The 15656-nt window shown below is 57.0% G+C and overlaps 4 protein-coding genes across 4 annotated transcripts; all 4 read right to left on the bottom strand.

The window, feature by feature from the left end:
- Positions 1-908: 908 nt before the first annotated feature.
- P884DRAFT_266177 (uncharacterized protein) lies at positions 909-3650 on the bottom strand (the record flags this gene model as incomplete). Its single annotated transcript, XM_069442009.1, has 2 exons — positions 909-1055; positions 1197-3650. 2 exons carry the CDS (start codon positions 3648-3650, stop codon positions 909-911), a joined length of 2601 nt encoding a protein of 866 aa, XP_069301949.1.
- A 1376-nt stretch (positions 3651-5026) lies between these two features.
- Positions 5027-5785, bottom strand: P884DRAFT_266176 (uncharacterized protein; the record flags this gene model as incomplete). Its single annotated transcript, XM_069442008.1, has 3 exons — positions 5027-5138; positions 5256-5354; positions 5487-5785. 3 exons carry the CDS (start codon positions 5783-5785, stop codon positions 5027-5029), a joined length of 510 nt encoding a protein of 169 aa, XP_069301948.1.
- A 1848-nt stretch (positions 5786-7633) lies between these two features.
- On the bottom strand, positions 7634-9391 carry P884DRAFT_215233 (uncharacterized protein). Its single transcript, XM_069439255.1, has 3 exons — positions 8853-9391; positions 8636-8717; positions 7634-8494 (listed from the first exon to the last, which is right to left on the bottom strand). Exons 1-3 carry the CDS (start codon positions 9131-9133, stop codon positions 7817-7819), a joined length of 1041 nt encoding a protein of 346 aa, XP_069301947.1. The 5' UTR covers positions 9134-9391; the 3' UTR covers positions 7634-7816.
- Positions 9392-10544: 1153 nt separating this feature from the next.
- Positions 10545-12190, bottom strand: P884DRAFT_274228 (uncharacterized protein; the record flags this gene model as incomplete). The annotated part of the gene is made up of 3 exons (XM_069442694.1): positions 10545-11355; positions 11491-12068; positions 12176-12190. 3 exons carry the CDS (start codon positions 12188-12190, stop codon positions 10545-10547), a joined length of 1404 nt encoding a protein of 467 aa, XP_069301946.1.
- Between the last annotated feature and the right edge of the window lie 3466 nt (positions 12191-15656).

Raw genomic sequence — 15656 nt, 5'->3', positions numbered from 1 at the left:
CGGCGCCGTCGGGAGCTTGACGCGAGGCCGTGCCCTCCTTGTCGTCGTAGTCGTTGATGTTGGTGTTGGCGTTGGCGATGTCGGTGTCGGTGTCGGCCATGGCGAAGGCCCTACGTCTTGACGATGATGACAATGCTTGGGACTTTTCTGTAGGATAACGCAAAGGTTGCGTCCACAAGCTCTCGCGCGTTGCGTCTCCCGCTCCTCGTACGAAGTATGTGCACCAAGAAATCGCGCGTTCCCTTTATGCCATTGGTTTCGATGGCGTGTGTTACTTGGGCTCGCACGCAAACCTTACGTCGACGACCGATGCAGAGATTAAAGCAAACTTCAACGTAAAACTGACTACAACGCCTCTACGCTCCTGCCATTTCGCTTCCAGGATCCGTACCAAAAGGCAGCTTATGTCATGTATGCTGATGGGGTTTCTCAACGGGGATAACACCTGCACCTTGGTTTGCAATCAACTAACGAGTAATTCCCGAAGAGTGTGAGCAACGGACATCCATCCTCGTCTCATCGCCCGGTCACCAACCGTGCCCCTATGTCAGATATAGACAAGCACCACAATAAAAACCACAAACGGAGTATCGCACATAACCGCCTTTAACTCCATAACACTCCTGACCACAGGTCCTATGGCCATGGTTCCAGTAATTCGTCCCACGTCCTGTACCGAAGACCTACCACGTCCGCCTTTTACGCTCGTAAAATAACACCCCAAACCATGTTTGTGCCACTGATTCCGAATCGACTGTGATGGACCACCACGCATCAAAGGGTCTCTATGAACTGAAAAAAAAAATAGGGAGGTAGGCGCAAATAGAGATGAACAAGAAGTGGAAATCAAGAATGAAATATAACTCCGGTCCGCTCGGATCATGACTAGTCAGATACCGAGTTCGATGTCAAGCCTTGACCCCTCTCGCGCTAACTTCTCCCTTCTCCCCGATGTTCAACAGTTTCCTGCAATCGGGACAATACCACTTGGTAGTCCGCGCCGGGATGTCCGAGAGTCCAACACACTCGAGATGGAACCACTCCAGCTTGCAATTCTGCTCCTCTCAGTCAGCACAGTGTCACAGTAAACATGATAAGCGAGATGGATAGGGAACACTAAGGGGGAGTAAACACAGAACTAGGAGGAGGAGGAGGAGGAGGAGAAGAAGAAGAAGAAAAAAAGAAAAAAAACTCACATCGTTATCGCACTGGATCATGGTCCCGAAGCTGACCCGGTTACACAGGCAGTATCGCTCCTCGTGGGGATCGATCACGTTTCCCTCGTCGTCCACCTCCACCTCCTGGGCGGCGTCACCGTCGGCCGCCGAGGCGGAAGCGGCGGTGGCCTTGGCCGCGGCCGTCTTGCCCCTCGCGGCCGAGGCGCTGCTCTTCTTGCGCGGCGCGGCCTTGCGCGTCCCCACGGCGCTGTTACCGCCGCTGTTGGTCCGGCTGACGATGCCCGGAGCGGGTCGCTTGGTGCGCTTGCGGGGGCCGCCACCTGCCGCCGCCGTTGCCGCTGTTGTCGTTGTCGTTAACGCCGCCCCCGCTGCTGCACCGGCAGATGAACCGGCCGCGGGCGTGATGGACTGCTCGCCCCCCCGCTCCGGCGCAGGCGTGTTCCGGGCGGTGCTAGTGCGCCGGGGGCGGTCTGCCGCCAACGAGGGCTGAGGCTCCTGGCTCGCGGCCTTGCCACGGGATGCGGGGTGCCGAGTGACCGTAGTGGTGGCGGAGGAGGAAGCATCTGGCTCGGGATTTGGAACGGTTGCCGGGCTGGCTGAGCGGGAGATGGCCCCGGCGACCTGGGCAATGCGCGCCTCCAGCTGCTGCTGCTGCTGCTGCTGCTCCTGGGTTCGCGCTGCTTGGGTCTTGCGCGTCTCCCGGGTCGGCGGGACAATCGGCGTCGTGGATTTCCTGGGAGAGATTACCGGAGGAGGTATCGGTGTCTCGGCTGCAGGGGGCTTGACGGGTGCGGGCGAAGGTGCTACAGTCCCGCCGGCGTTGCTGCTTGCCGGAGAGGTTGTTGAAGGGACCGATACCGCAGACCTGGCGGTGATGGACTGTTCCTGGCCGTGAATGGGCACGGGGATTGGTGTGGTGGAATGAGGAACGCCTGCGGTTGAGGTACGCTGGAGAGGTTGCGCCGGCGTCTCATGGGCCAGCTGTGAGCCGCCCGGCGTCAGAACCGGAGGAGGTACCGGGGTTTCTGTCTTTGTGCGCTTGAGCTGGGGTCGTTGGGCCTGGCCCTCTGCGGTCTCCAGCTTCTCCGTCTCTGCTTCTGGCGCCGAGTCTCTCTTGCGCTTCCTCTGGGCCTTCGCCTTGGTGGCTGGAGCGTTAGCTTGGTTGGGATCGGACATGAGGGTCCTCGCAATGGCGTCGAATCTCCTAGCTGACTCTTCGGCCTCCTCGGCGGCCATCTTTGCCAGCATCTCCCTCTTGAGTTTCTTAGCCTCGTTGAGTTTCATTCCGCGATTGCTCAGGGTCTTCTCGTCCGACGTGAGCGCTTCCAGCGTCAGGGCTCCGGCCGGCATCCGCGCCTGACCGGTGTCCGGGTCGATGTCGGGCACGGGCAGCTTTCCTTCAAATACCCGCCCCTCCTCTTCAGCCTTCTTCTTTGCGGCGCGGAAGGCTTCCACTCCTCTGCCCAGCATGTTGAGCTCACGCGCCACCATGGTGTCGCTAGGGGTCCAGGCCGCGTTCTTCTTCATCCGCTTCCTCAGTTTGGCGAGCTCATAGGGTGTCAACTGGCCCCATGGTGCGTCCGGGCTGCCGATCACGGGATTTGGGGGCGGAGGGGGCAACTGGGCTATTGCGGCGCTCGTCGACAGAAGCGGCCCGGACGAGTTGGGCGCCGTAGAGGTTCCTGATCGAGGCGGTCTGCCGGGCCTGGAAGTCCTCGACGCGCCCTTGACCACTCTGATACGCGCGGGGGGCGCCGGTGTGACGGCCTCCTCGTCCTCCTCGGAGGAGGAGGAGCTGCTATCCGTCCCCGTAGTATAGGCATCGTAGTCCAGGTCGTATGGGGCGAGTACCTCACCCGGAACCGTAATTCGCGGCACCCGGGGCCTGCGAACCTTTTTCTCGTCGGCCCGTGAGACCGCCTTCGAGGGCCGTGAGAGCTGGGGCGACTTGGTCGCGACAGGGCTCTTGTGCTCTTCGGCCGGGGTATAGTTTTCTTGCATCGTTGACAACTTTGCGAGTATGGTCTTGGCACGGGCATGGTGACGGAGGACATTCTCGGTCGTGCGCTGAGCTTCAGAGAGCGAGAAGATACGCGAGTTGAGGGCATGTTGAAGGTTCTCTGCGATTTCTGCCCGCAGGTCGACAGGGCTTGGCTGGTCGGCGGGCGGAGTGTCGGGCAGCCGTCCCCAGGCGGTGGTAAGCTTGTGCACATTGACCGAGCTGTCGACGTAGGACTCGCCAAGTTTGCCGATGAGGGTCAAGGAACGCGTGATATCGGCTGGGAGGTATTCGGTGAAGTCGAGAAAGTCGGAAACAGTGGCCTGCGCGTCGGGGTCGGCGCGGAGATCGAGGTGGTTGAGGGGGTTGTTGAGCTGGCCCACCGGCTGCATGGCCTGCTCGATGGGTGGCGCCTGCTGGCGGGGCGAAACGGCCTCGTCCATGTCGGGGCGCAAAATGGCGTCTGTGGTCATCTCGATGGATCGCGACGGGTTGCTTGTCCCGTTTATGCGTAGTAAAATAATCTCGCCGTTATCGCCCTTCGATGTAACTCGCGTCGCATTCCTTCTTTATTCAAATATTTCCCATGAGTGCGACTCGACCGAAGCGCGCGACTGCTGCGTCGCTTCTGTTGCCGCGAAGCGCAACGGTTTCTTTCTGGCGATGGATGATGGGTTTGGTGGTTGAGGTGAGCGGAACGAGTCGCCAGGGGACAGACAAGCCAAGAGATTGGCTCCGGGGCAGGCAAGTGGAGCTCGGGTAACTAGTGTAAACCCCCCCACGTTAGTTACAAGCGGGGCGAAGCTGCATAGGCCAAACCGAATCTAGAACTATTGCATGTTCCCAGCGATCTGAAAGCTACCCACCCAAAACCCGACCCAACTGCCTGCCCCCCGCTACCTTCCAGCAAGTCGGGCGAATTATTCCATGTGTTTTGTACCTTTGTGCTATGTATACTCCGTACAGTACAGCCTCTTGAGCCCACCATTCCGCTCTTCCATTGGCCTGTTCCTGAATCCTTCTTCTTCTAAGAAAAAAATATGACCGTTTTGGCGTGGGTCCTCGGGTCATCTGAGCGCGCCAATCTTACAGTGCTTACTTTGTTATGTCTTACCCCCAAGTTCGTCGGAAGTTAACCCGATCGAAGTGCAAGGCATGATAACATCATCACTATTCAACATTTGTACTACAGTGGGGCTCAACAACAGCGGCAAACTGCAGCCGAGTTTCATGACGGCAAGATGTCGGCAGCTCGAAACATGATTTCTTCTCCTCGGTACACCTTGGCTTTATTCGTGGCTGCCTTGAATCCAGAGGCGTGTGGAGCAAATGCATCTTTCTAGCTGAACCGAGGGAAGATTCTATTCGAGGCAAAATCTCACCAGCCCAATCCATCTCATGTCTTGAGAGAAACTACACATTCCGTGATGTCTCCGGAGTACAGTGTCCGGATCTATCTAAGAGGAGACTGAAGAGTGAAAAGAGGGAGGGAGAGAAGAAAACAAAACGACAGAAAATGACAGAGATGAGAGAATGAAAGAGAAGGAAGATAGATGCAACATGTCTCCTCGAACTCAACAAAAATCGAGTCAAAACACGAGCCAGTACCCAAGCTCAAAACCAAACCCCAACCTATCCAAAAATCAACCCAGTCTCAACCTGAACTCAAAGACCCAGACCCAAACCTAACCGTGGCCGGACAAAGAAAACAAGATGTACAACGCCCAGTCTAGTGGAGTGACCCCCATCCGTGCCCATAAACCGCTTGACCTTGACAGAGATAGACGCAAAGAGAACAGGAAACATGGGAAAACCGCCGAGAACTCAAGGGGAAGAGAGTTGCGTTCGCTCAATACCTCTGTATGAGCTTGGCACCGTGAAACCTCTCGCCTTCTTCTACCTCATACCACGAGTCGTCGACGGTTGTGAGGGAAGCATATGCCGTCAGGGTTCTGCACTTTCTGCGATCAAAACGGTCAGTTCCCATCTCTCCTCATCCCGTTCCTTCTCCTCCCCCCCTTTTCTCTCTTCCCTAGCATCACCGTCAGGGGCAGACACCGTAGCGATGACAGACTTACAAATATCCGTTGATGGTTAACGCTCCCCAAACTTCCAGGTCCCCGTGTACTTCTAGCGACCCGTTGATCTTGAGCTTGCCAAAGATCTTGACCTTGTCCCTGTACCAACCAAAAGAGAACACAGTCAGTCAGTCGATCTTCATCCGAGCACCAGAAGAGAGCCGGGGGGGTCAAAGAGAAGTGAGAAGAAGAATGTGAAGGAGAACGAGGGAAGAAGGAAGGGAGACTCACATGCAGACGACCTGCCCGCGGACCTTGACGTTGCCCATGCTCTTGACCTTGCCGCCGCAGCTGAGCGTGCCGTCGATCTCGAGGTTGCCGTAGGCCTCGATGCGGTCGCGGACCGAGAAGTCGCCGGCCATGGAGATCGAGGCCATCGACTTGACCGACCCGTCCACCTCCATCGGCCCGTGCAGGGACAGCGAGTCGTCCGACCGGATCGACTTCCTCTTGCGGACCGAGCCCGGGGTGGACGACGAGCCCAGCATCATGGGCTCGTCAAAGGTCATGATCTGCTCGTAGTCGTACATTGGCGGTGGTGTTGCTGCCGTCGTTGTGGATGGGTTGGGGGAGGGAGCGGCGCCGGTGGTGACGGTTGGGGTGGGTGATGTTGTTGTTGTTGTTGTCGTCGTCGTCTCGACCGGCGGAGGTTGCGTGCCCCTTTTCATGTTCTCTCGACCCGGTCCAAGAGACGGCTCTTGTGTGACGGACCTGGCGTCGCTTTACGATGGCATCCACACGGCGTAGTCGTAATGCGTGATGTAACCGCTACGACCTGGTGCAGAGTCAGAGGGAGCAACGAGGCTTGGCCCAGAGCACTTTTTTTTGGATGTCGAGCCTGGACATGACTGGCTCGATCTGGGACAGGTTCGGGAAGCTATATAGAAATGGGCAACATTTTGGGTCGACCGCCCGCTCCAGCCCCGAGGTTAGCCTCAGGCGAAGATGGTGTAAGGGGAGATAGGTCAAGGACAGGTGTAAGCCATGTGTCCTTCAGCGGCTTCTCTGAGACATCAACCTGGGCAGGCAAGCCGCAAACCTCCACTTGGACCGGACCGGTCCCCGTTTCTGCCTGTGGGCACAGACCGAAGACGGGGAAGGTGGAGGGGAGAAGGGAGGGGGGGGGGGTGGTCTGGTCTTGCCCCACGGGAGTTCATGTCTCAAAATAGGCAGGAATGAGTCTTATTTTTTTCTCGCTCCACTTCAACATCCCCTTGCCCCGGTTCGATGAGCAATGACGGGTTGGATACAACCATGTTTGACAAAGGGCTCTGGTAACACTAGTCGAGTGTAAGGGGGTCCACCGCTCCGGTCGCCATACCAGACCCAGAAGGGCGACGTGTGGGAGAAAGAGTGTTCCCTCTTCCCCCCCCCCCCCCCCCCCCCCCCCGCTCCGAACTCCAAGCAGCAGCCGACTTAGACGCGGGTTGTGTAGTGTGGGCAGGTTCTGGGGACCAGCATGCGGTCTCTGGGGACTCGGGAGTTTGGTCGTGAGATGTGATTGGGCAATTCGGGCTGGCCAGGGTGAACGAAGGGACGAGGCGCAGCGGGTTTCTATTTACTAGACGGTTTGCTCATTAGTATTAGTATTACCAAGTACAGATGCTCACTAGCCACCACAGCCTCCCGATAGCATTCTTTCTTCCTTACTTCCCCGGATCGGAAGAACATACCCAACGCTCGGAGGTCGAAGGCAGCCGGCTTCAACCCGGATGGCCGTAATATTGTCAAGTCGACGGCGCCCAGTTCCCATAGTTAGAGCCCAAAAAAAGCGAAGGCGCTCATTGTTGTCCCACCATTCGCCCAAGCGATATGGAACTAAGTAAGGCGCAGCAGAGCGGCTGAAATAGAAGGTAGCGCCAAAGTCACCGCCGCACGTGGGTTTCCCGACTGGTGAGACCGGAGTGCCGTCCCCATTTCCATTGCACCCCTGAGTCGACCCGCTGCCGGGAAAGCCTTACCTTACCCTCCCCAAGGCGGACCGCGACTCAGCTGGGCCTTGGCATGGCTACGTGACCTGGTCGGTGCCCGGCATGTCTGCCGCAAACGCGCGCCAATCTTGTCCAGAAACGTGATGATACCTAGGCCACCGCAGAATCGGGCTCCCGAATGCGGCAATCGGTGCAACATCCTCGAGGTTCCACGAGAGCTCAATCTGACCCGCGCTGCCCCCGATCCGTAATCAACCCCCCCCCCCCCCCCCCCCCCAAAAAAAAAAAATGCCTAAGGTGCACTCCCTCCACATCACGCCGCAGTGTGACAGATAACTAAACAAAGTGTCTGGACCATGAGATGAAGGCATGGTCACGCAAGACCGGTCGACAAAACAACCCGACCGGCCCACCCCCCCCCCCCCCCCCCCCCCCCCCCCCCCTTTACCCCTCAATTGGTAAAACCTTGCAGCCTAACCTTCTTGTCATTCGGCGAGCCGATCGACCTATGCTGCCTCGAGAGTCCAAGATAAACAGAAAGCTCTAGAAGAAAGAAATAAAAAGGAAACAACCCCCCTGAAGGGAGCGTCATCTGCCTCCCCCGACGCACAAAACATATCCCAGGCACTCTCAAATGCTCCCGACATATCTCAGTGACAGACCGGTCACGAGGGTCGCGATGACCCATACGCCCGCGTAGACAGCTGCGCCGTACGGCTCCACCCCGCTGATGACCAGCACGGTATCTAGATAGGTGCCGACCGCGGTGAACAGCATGGCCACGGCGGTGCGGATGAGGGACACCTTGGTGCGTGTTGTGTATCCCCACAAGTTCCACGCCACCGTCTGCCCGAGAGAGGCGCTAACCGGGTCAAACTCTGCGTTCTTGCGGTCTTCGGCCGTCGTTGGGGTCGTAACGAGCGGCGTGAAGATGAATGTCCGCGCCGCGAGCCCGAAGAGCAAGCTGAGCAGCTGCGTCGTCGGACTGCCGAATCCCAGCAAGGGTGCGTCCGCCGCCGGCTGGATGGTGGGAATGCCCTCGAAATAGAGGACCAGGGTGTTGGGGAGCACGAACCGGCCGGCTAGGAACAGCACCACGCTATACACGAGCGCAGAATGCAGCGACGTGAGCACTTGGATGCCCCGGTCGGTGACGACGTCCCGGTTAGGGACTCCGGGGGCGGCTGCGTGGGCGCCAGAGAGCCGGCGCAGGAGGAGGAACGGTACGAATGCCGATACGACGTCAACTGCGAGGTAAGCACCGGCGGTTATGGCGCGGATTCCGTAGAAGACGGAGATGAGAAAAGTCTAGGTCATGCACGTTAGTTGACTGTGCTCTGCCGTGCCACGTGGGATATGCCGAAAACCCCCCGCGGTAAGTCTATACCGGGAACAAAGAGAAGGGTGGGGAGATGAAAGTGGTGGTGTGGAGACGACGGGGAGTCTTACGACTGGACCATGGGAAAGTAAGGCGAGAGCAGCAAGATCGAAGCCGTCGTAGCCGTACCACCAGCCCAGGGCAAGTCCGAACCTGTCATGCAAGGAACAAAGTTAGCTCGACGGAGCTGACGGGTAAATTTAACCTCCTCAGCCTTACGGCGGAGAGGAAAGGTGCGGTTTGGGGGAAGCTGAGATGAGGCCAGCGGCGGGGAGCGCGGGAGCATACAGTTTCCACGCAGCGAGGATCGAAAGTTCCTTTCTTGAGATCCCCTCCCTCGCGATACCTCCGATCTCGTTGTTGCTGCAATGATCGACAAACAAGCGGCCGAGCGACGAGAGCGCGAAGCTCAAGACGACTGCCAGCGCGAACCGGACCGGCCCGGGCAGCCGAGCAACGCGTTTCGGCGACGGCGGAACGGCGGCGTGTGCGGCTGCTTCCGCTGCTGCTGCGGTCCCCTCGGCGACGGAATTGGCAGCCTCAGCTGCCGCCTCTTTGACTCGAGCCATAGGGGGCAGTGGTGAGGTCTCGTGAAGCGACTGTGTTTGCAGTTGGCGATCGCGACAGGAGCGACAAAACGACGAATCGGAGGGCAAAAAGAAATCCTGGCTGGCAACGCTGTACGACAGCGATAACCTGGATCCGAATTATCCCGAGGTAGTGGGCAGTGAACTTTGATTTTGGTTGCAAGTGGCCCGGAAATGCGGATGGAGATGTATTCTCGCGCGTTGTGGTCTTGCTTGTTTGTTGGTCATGTTTTTGTTGGATGACGATGGGATCGTGCACAATGGGCGGGAGCTTCCATCTTTTCCATCTTACCTGCCACTAAAGCTCCCCCAGGTTTGGCGCGTTGCGGGTTGGTTCCTGGGGCCAGACCATGTGGAGCCGGTGACGTCTTGGAACCACCTCCTGGGCAGATCGTGAGAACCCCTCCCGACCCGCGTGCTAATCTTCCCAACTTACCAGGTACGGAAGCACTCCGTACCCGCTTCGGGGAATCGAGTGACTGGTTCTTACCTTGCTCCTCGTCCGGGTGTTCAGAGTGAGTTGTCTGCCCAATCATCCCGACCGAAACAAAAGTCCGCAAAAGATCGTATCAATTGGGCCAGAGAACATCAATTCCAAGCTCACCTGCGAAGTTCTCGCGGGTACGTATATATATATACATATATACATATATCATACCGATCGCATCACACCCACCACCTACCGTTACACGTTCGGCTCAAGTTCAAAATCCCGACATAATTGGAGAATATGAAGATTTGTATTCAATTCTCATCTGGCAGTCTCGCCCCGGAGAGCGAGCAGATCTACCTGGTCTGTTTCCCGGACTTCGGAGGCTTGACCTCCTGCCGGCACCTGAGCTTATGGCGCTTGTGTGGGATGGATGGGTAACTAGCCGTCAATGAGGGTGATGGAACAGCCCGCCGAGTTTTTCCTCTTCTTCTCGATTCCATTGCGGATATTGTTTCAATTTCAACGGGTTCGGCTCTGGCCCAAACAGGATAAGGAAAAGGCACCAGGCAATATATACATATGGCATAATGTTTATATATATATATATGTCTCCCAATCTGGTCCCTACGACGAGAGTCCCATCGCTATCAATACAGGTCTTGGTCGCTCAACGCTCGCACACGACCCTCGCTTTAACCTCGTGGAGCTGGCGCATTCCAATCACCACATCTTCGGCTGGAGCCCAAGTTCTCCACTCTTCGGTGCCGGTGGTCGTCGGCGGAGCGACCTCGGTTACGCGCTTTACAAGATAGGTATACAAAAAGAACCCAAAAAAAACCGCATCCGTCATATCCATCCATAGCCATATCCATTTCGTGAAACCCTAGCAGCTGATCGCTCATGAACCGCCTCCGTCTTTCATGGGACGGCGAGGGGAAAGGTGCTGGTCCCCTAGGAAGCTCATTCCTCCATTCTCCCAAAGACACCGTCGTCGTCCTCGTCGCTCCGGGCCCGGGACCGCATGTCCTCATCATCGTCTCCCATGACGCTCTCGCCGCTCTCCTCCATCTTGGTGTCGGCTCGATCGGTTCGTCGGATCTCGCCGCGCGTAAAGCTCTCGGGCGCCCTACTAGGGAAGCTGTTGATGAAGCTCGTGCCCGACAAGATATCCTGATCCAAGTACTGTGCCGGAAGGGGCGGAACCGGCGGCGCATCGGGGGGAACCTGGGCCGTCCGCGAGCCCCCGTTGCTGTTGAAGCTGCAGCTGAGAAGCTCCACCGCCGCTGCGAGCTCGCGATCATCCTGTCCCGTGGCGTTCCTGCCCGAGGACGTGGGCCGCTGATCCTGGCTGAGCTGCCGAAAGTGCCCAAAGCCCGAGCCGCTAGGTAAGCTGCCGGCCGCGGAGCTGGCGTACGGCCCGGTCTGGTATGACCGAGACAAGCCGTTCCCGATGCAGTTCCTCTTCCCAAAGCCATTGTAAGACGCGTTCGCGGGGTGGATGGCATCCAACTGTGGCGGGGGTGTCGTGTCGGCCGATCCCCGATCTGGCTGCTCCGAGTAGCCGCTTGCGGCCGGGGATGCAGAATCCCGGTCGCTGCTAAAGTCCCGGGCAGAGTCTGGAGGTGTCGTGGTTGCGGGGGCAGCGGCGGGGTTGTTGCCGGCGCTGTTGTTCATGGCCACCAGGACAGAGGCGGCCTCTAGAAGCTGGACTTGCTGATGCTTGGAGATCAAGAGCTTGGAAGTGTAGGACCATTCGGGAGTGTGCTCCCACCTGAACGGGCAAACAAGTCAACACAAGTGCTTTCTTCAAACCGCGCAGGCTGGGATCCATCGGTAGGGGGTTGCCGGTTCCGCACTCGGGTACCACGTGATGGGAGAGGGTAGGGAAAGGAAATTGGGCACAAACAAATGCTTGTTCAAGCAGCTGCTATGCTTGTATCCCTTCCCGCACTTCTCGCAGCGAAGTTCCGGGCGGTTGCTCTTCCGGCCACCTTCCTTGACCAGGGGTTGGCCATCGCTGGCTCTTCTAACGCGCGCCTTGCGGAAGGTGGATTCGGCATCGTCCCCGGACATGTCGTTCAGCTCGTCGTCAATTGCGCTCTCCTGCCCGTGGGCCGCTCCATGTCCTCCTGCGAATCTGTGGGTGGGGAGGCTGGCCGGCGGGGACGGGAGGCTTCCCACGATCGCGGATCGCGAGAGGCCGCTCTTGGAGATGGTGTTTCGGCGGGAATTGACGGAGATGGGGAGTGGCATGGCCATGTCACCGGACTCCTGCAGAGCCGCGGCCACGGCTGCCACGTTCGCGCCCGTGTTTGTCATGCTCTTGCGACGTGTGATGCGGTGGGATCCATTGAGGGCGCTTCCGAGGAGGGAGTGTGAGTTATTTCGCGAGTGGGATTGTCGGCTAAGCGTCAGCCCGCCCGGAACCGAGGTGGACGAGATTGAAGGACGGTGTGAGAGCGGCCGCGATGTTTGTTGTACTTCCTAACGAGTCGCAAGCCATGGTCAGCATTTCTTGCCATCGGGCAGCGTGCACCGCGCGGCCGAACCCGCACCCGCCGTCTGTTCGGAACGTGTAAGAGGGGACCAACCTTGGAAGACGCCATTGCCAGATCACTGCAAGGATACAGCGTGCTGCACGGGTCTTGAAAGGCACTTTCTATCCAAAACCGAGGGTTTTCCCCGGGAGGGAGTCAATTCCAACGCTGCAAAAGAGGGGCGTGCTGGTGGTGTGTCCGGTGTGTGTGTGTGTGTGTGTCAAGTTGTTGGTGGGCCACGATTGTTGGAGAGTTGCGGTTGGGAACAGCTGGTAGCTGCAAGTCGAAGCGCGGGGAGGAACAATAATAATTTCGGGCCGGCTAGGGTATGGGTCCCTGTGACTCTGACATCCACTCGATCTCGGAACACCAAGTTCCAAGACTTGCCCGCCAGCGATTGAGGTGCGGCGGTGGCATACGCAGCAAGTCAATTCGAGAGCAAAGATAAGTGGCTGTGCCTCCCGTTCAGGAATGGGCGATGTGTTTAAGAAGGGAAGGCCCAACGATAAGAATAAAAATTGCGGGTCACGATGGATGTGTTGCCTGTCTGAAGGAGGCGTGTGTCGTGCGACGAAAACGGAAGATCAGCCCAAAAAAAAAAAAAAAAAAAAGTAAGCGAAGGAGGAGGAGGATAAGAAATTGAGAAAGAATGGACTGGAAGGCGTCATCGGACTTTGTTCGATCCGCAGAAGATGACAACAAGCTCACAGTGGCAGAAACTCCGAATGCAGCGAGCAGTGAGGCCACGAGACTTGCACTTGACAGCACACCACCTCAGCCGAGTTACCAGGCGATTGCCAGCTTCTGGCACTGAAATGCTGGCGGCTACCAGGGGGCACTGACCTTATTTGGCAAAGCGCATGTGCCCCTGGCAAGTAAGGTACATAGTGCACATACATATCCGTACATTACATCCCCCCCGCCAGGCATGCCAGGTGCTACCCCTCCCTCCCTGGCATCTGGTAGGGTACCTGGCGCCTCCGCCCAAAAAGTAGTGTATATCCGTTACATACCAAGTTGAACTGACCGGGAGGGACAGTCCAGGTAGTTCCTCTGGAACACCCACACGTTACGGAGTCGACGTAGAGTGCAGCGCAGATTGGCCTGCCTAAGGTTTTTTTTTTTTTTTTTTTTTGCTGAAACTAGTGTTTTGAAGAGTTTGGAACGGCCATCTTACTGGGCGAGCTCACACATGTAGATGAGAAGTTGCCGTTGAACAACCAGAGTAGACGGGCCCCAGCAATACAAATACACTATATCGTCCTCTGGTTTTCAAGCGGAGAGAAGATGGCTCGGTACGGTTACCTGTTTGCGCTGTTATCTTGACCTCGGCGAATGCAACGGGAGGCCATGGGACCCTCTACGCAGTACACTACATCCATTGAAACCAGTAACTATAGTCTGTACAACACACACACTATCGCTGTACCGGTGTTAATTTCGACTACGTACTGTTATATCCAACTTCTAACGGAAAGTTAAGGGGAGGCGCGACTTGAAAGCACCACTGCACCCACGAAGAACGGAAACCACAAGGTTAAAACAGGTTGTAGAGGATAGTATAAAGAGGACGAGATGCGGGAAGCATAGGAAAAGATTCAGAGAGAACATTCCAAGTGGCAATTCGATCGCAAGCCTCGGTCACCGACAAGAAAACGAAAGAACGTTGGGGTATCCACGAGCTAGCTTGGACAGTTAGTGACTCAACTTGTCGATTTCCATTCTTGGGCCAGCTGACGAAAGCTTCGACGCCTGGCGGGCGGACCTCTGGGGTAAATCATCGAAACCTCTAGAGCCTGTCTGACCTTCCGTTTGCGACCGAGTCGTTGTGGACGCGGTGACTGCTCCAATTGACTCTGATCGGAGGATTGCTATATCAGGTACAGGGATGGAAGACGGAGGTGTTCTTAAAAGCGCACACACAGTAGGTACTGTACAGTGCTGAGGAAATATCAAAAGTAACATGCACAACTGCTTCCGGAGTAGTGTAATGGATGTACCTGATGTACCCGGTACGTTCCATTACCCCGCCTGTTTGTGTCCCGATTCGGCATCTCCATCATGCTTCTAGCCCATTAGGAAACAGGACACGACGGGGTTTCGGATGGAGCTGCGACGTACGAATACCCACAGATCCAGGCCGTTACGGGATGCTTTCTCTCGGATTGATTGATTTAATTATGGAGACGACACACTGGCCGACCGAGGGGTGATCTCGGGGGAGTGCTCTCGCGGGGTTCCCGTGGGGTCAAGCAAGCGCTGAAGACGAGCAGCACCTCTTGGCTGCTTCGAAAGCGGCCGACTGCGAACTGCGGTATGCTTTGATAAACAGGGTCTTCCTGTATTCCGTGCGCTAACTCGTACTTTCGAGAATCGGGTGGCTGTACTGTACATACTCCGTACTCTGTACTTTGTGGGCAGTAGTTTGGATATTTTGGCGCTCTTGCTGCTTCGTACACTATTCAGCAAGCGCGTGAACCGGCCCCGCCAAGACCGAGCATGAAAAGGCGCGAGTCCAGAGGATCGTGAAGAGGGACAGTCATAGATTGATGGCCTCGATCACGGTTTCAAAGAGCTCTATTGCGCCTTCTTTACTCTACACTAGCAGCGACTCCAAAACTCCGCATAAAGTTATTGACGGTCCTTATTATGTATCTTCAACAACCGAATGTCCCAAATTGGCTGGCTCACGCCCTCGCATGCCCCCGTGGATGGCAAACCACCAATCAGGCCAGTGCGCCCAACTCCCATCACTCGACCACCCGCTAAGTTATCTGACAGGCTGGAACCTCTCGGACCCCGCCCAAGCAGCTCCCGTCCCGCAGCCCACGAGGACCAATGCGGGTGGCCGAGATCACCGGATCGCTCAAGGGGATGGGCGCATCTGCACGCTTAGTGTAACTCATCGGGCTTGAAGTCGTTCGTTAGCGTCCCAGGGTCCTGAGATGCCGGCCACCAGGCTCAAGCTGTCGGGTCGGGTCTTGAAAAAAAGCGGCGGCAAGACCCAACTAGCGCCAAGCCCGGGAATCATTGTCCAGGGGCCAAGATAGGGTGTAAGTGTATCTCCGTACTGTCCTTTTCGGCCTACCAAGTTCCAAGTTCTCAGATCAAACCAAAGAAGGTTGTGCTTCACGAGGCCTCAAGTCTATCCAGCGCGACAATCCATCCGTGTTTCCCACGCACCGATGCTGGGAGCGCTCAAGAGCTGGTGCCTGAGAAATCCGGACCTCAACGCAGAGTTGCCGCACGCTAATAAGCGAAAACCTCCTCCCCCCTCCCTGCCCCCTGCCTCCCCCCTCGCAAGTCGTGGAGCTTACACGAGGCTTAATTCTTCGGAGTTTCGTCCCGCAGCCTGGGTTCGCAAAACATAACCTCGTGAACCAGGCCGTAGGGCCATGACTTGCTGACAGAACCTCGATTCAGCGTGTTTTGAATGGAAAGCCCGAGAAGCAGATGGCGTTGCCTGGAGATCCACATGATCAAGAGTGCAAAGCCTGGCGTTGCAATTCTGCTCCCCTCCCCGGACAGGCCGGCA

Source organism: Thermothelomyces heterothallicus (genome assembly GCF_042370625.1).
Source record: "Thermothelomyces heterothallicus CBS 202.75 unplaced genomic scaffold P884_scaffold_1, whole genome shotgun sequence".
NCBI lineage: Eukaryota > Fungi > Ascomycota > Sordariomycetes > Sordariales > Chaetomiaceae > Thermothelomyces > Thermothelomyces heterothallicus.
Note: the sequence above shows the minus strand (reverse complement) of the source record. Positions and strands in the feature narration are given on the sequence as shown.

Bases quoted from the DNA above. Each gene is read 5' to 3' on its own strand.
- P884DRAFT_215233 (XM_069439255.1), bottom strand. From the start codon at position 9,133: ATGGCTCGAGTCAAAGAGGCGGCAGCTGAGGCTGCCAATTCCGTCGCC. The intron at 8,718-8,852 runs GTATGCTCCCGC...CTTGCATGACAG, and splicing joins ATCCTCGCTGCGTGGAAACT to GTTCGGACTTGCCCTGGGCT. The intron at 8,495-8,635 runs GTAAGACTCCCC...TGCATGACCTAG, and splicing joins TACTTTCCCATGGTCCAGTC to ACTTTTCTCATCTCCGTCTT.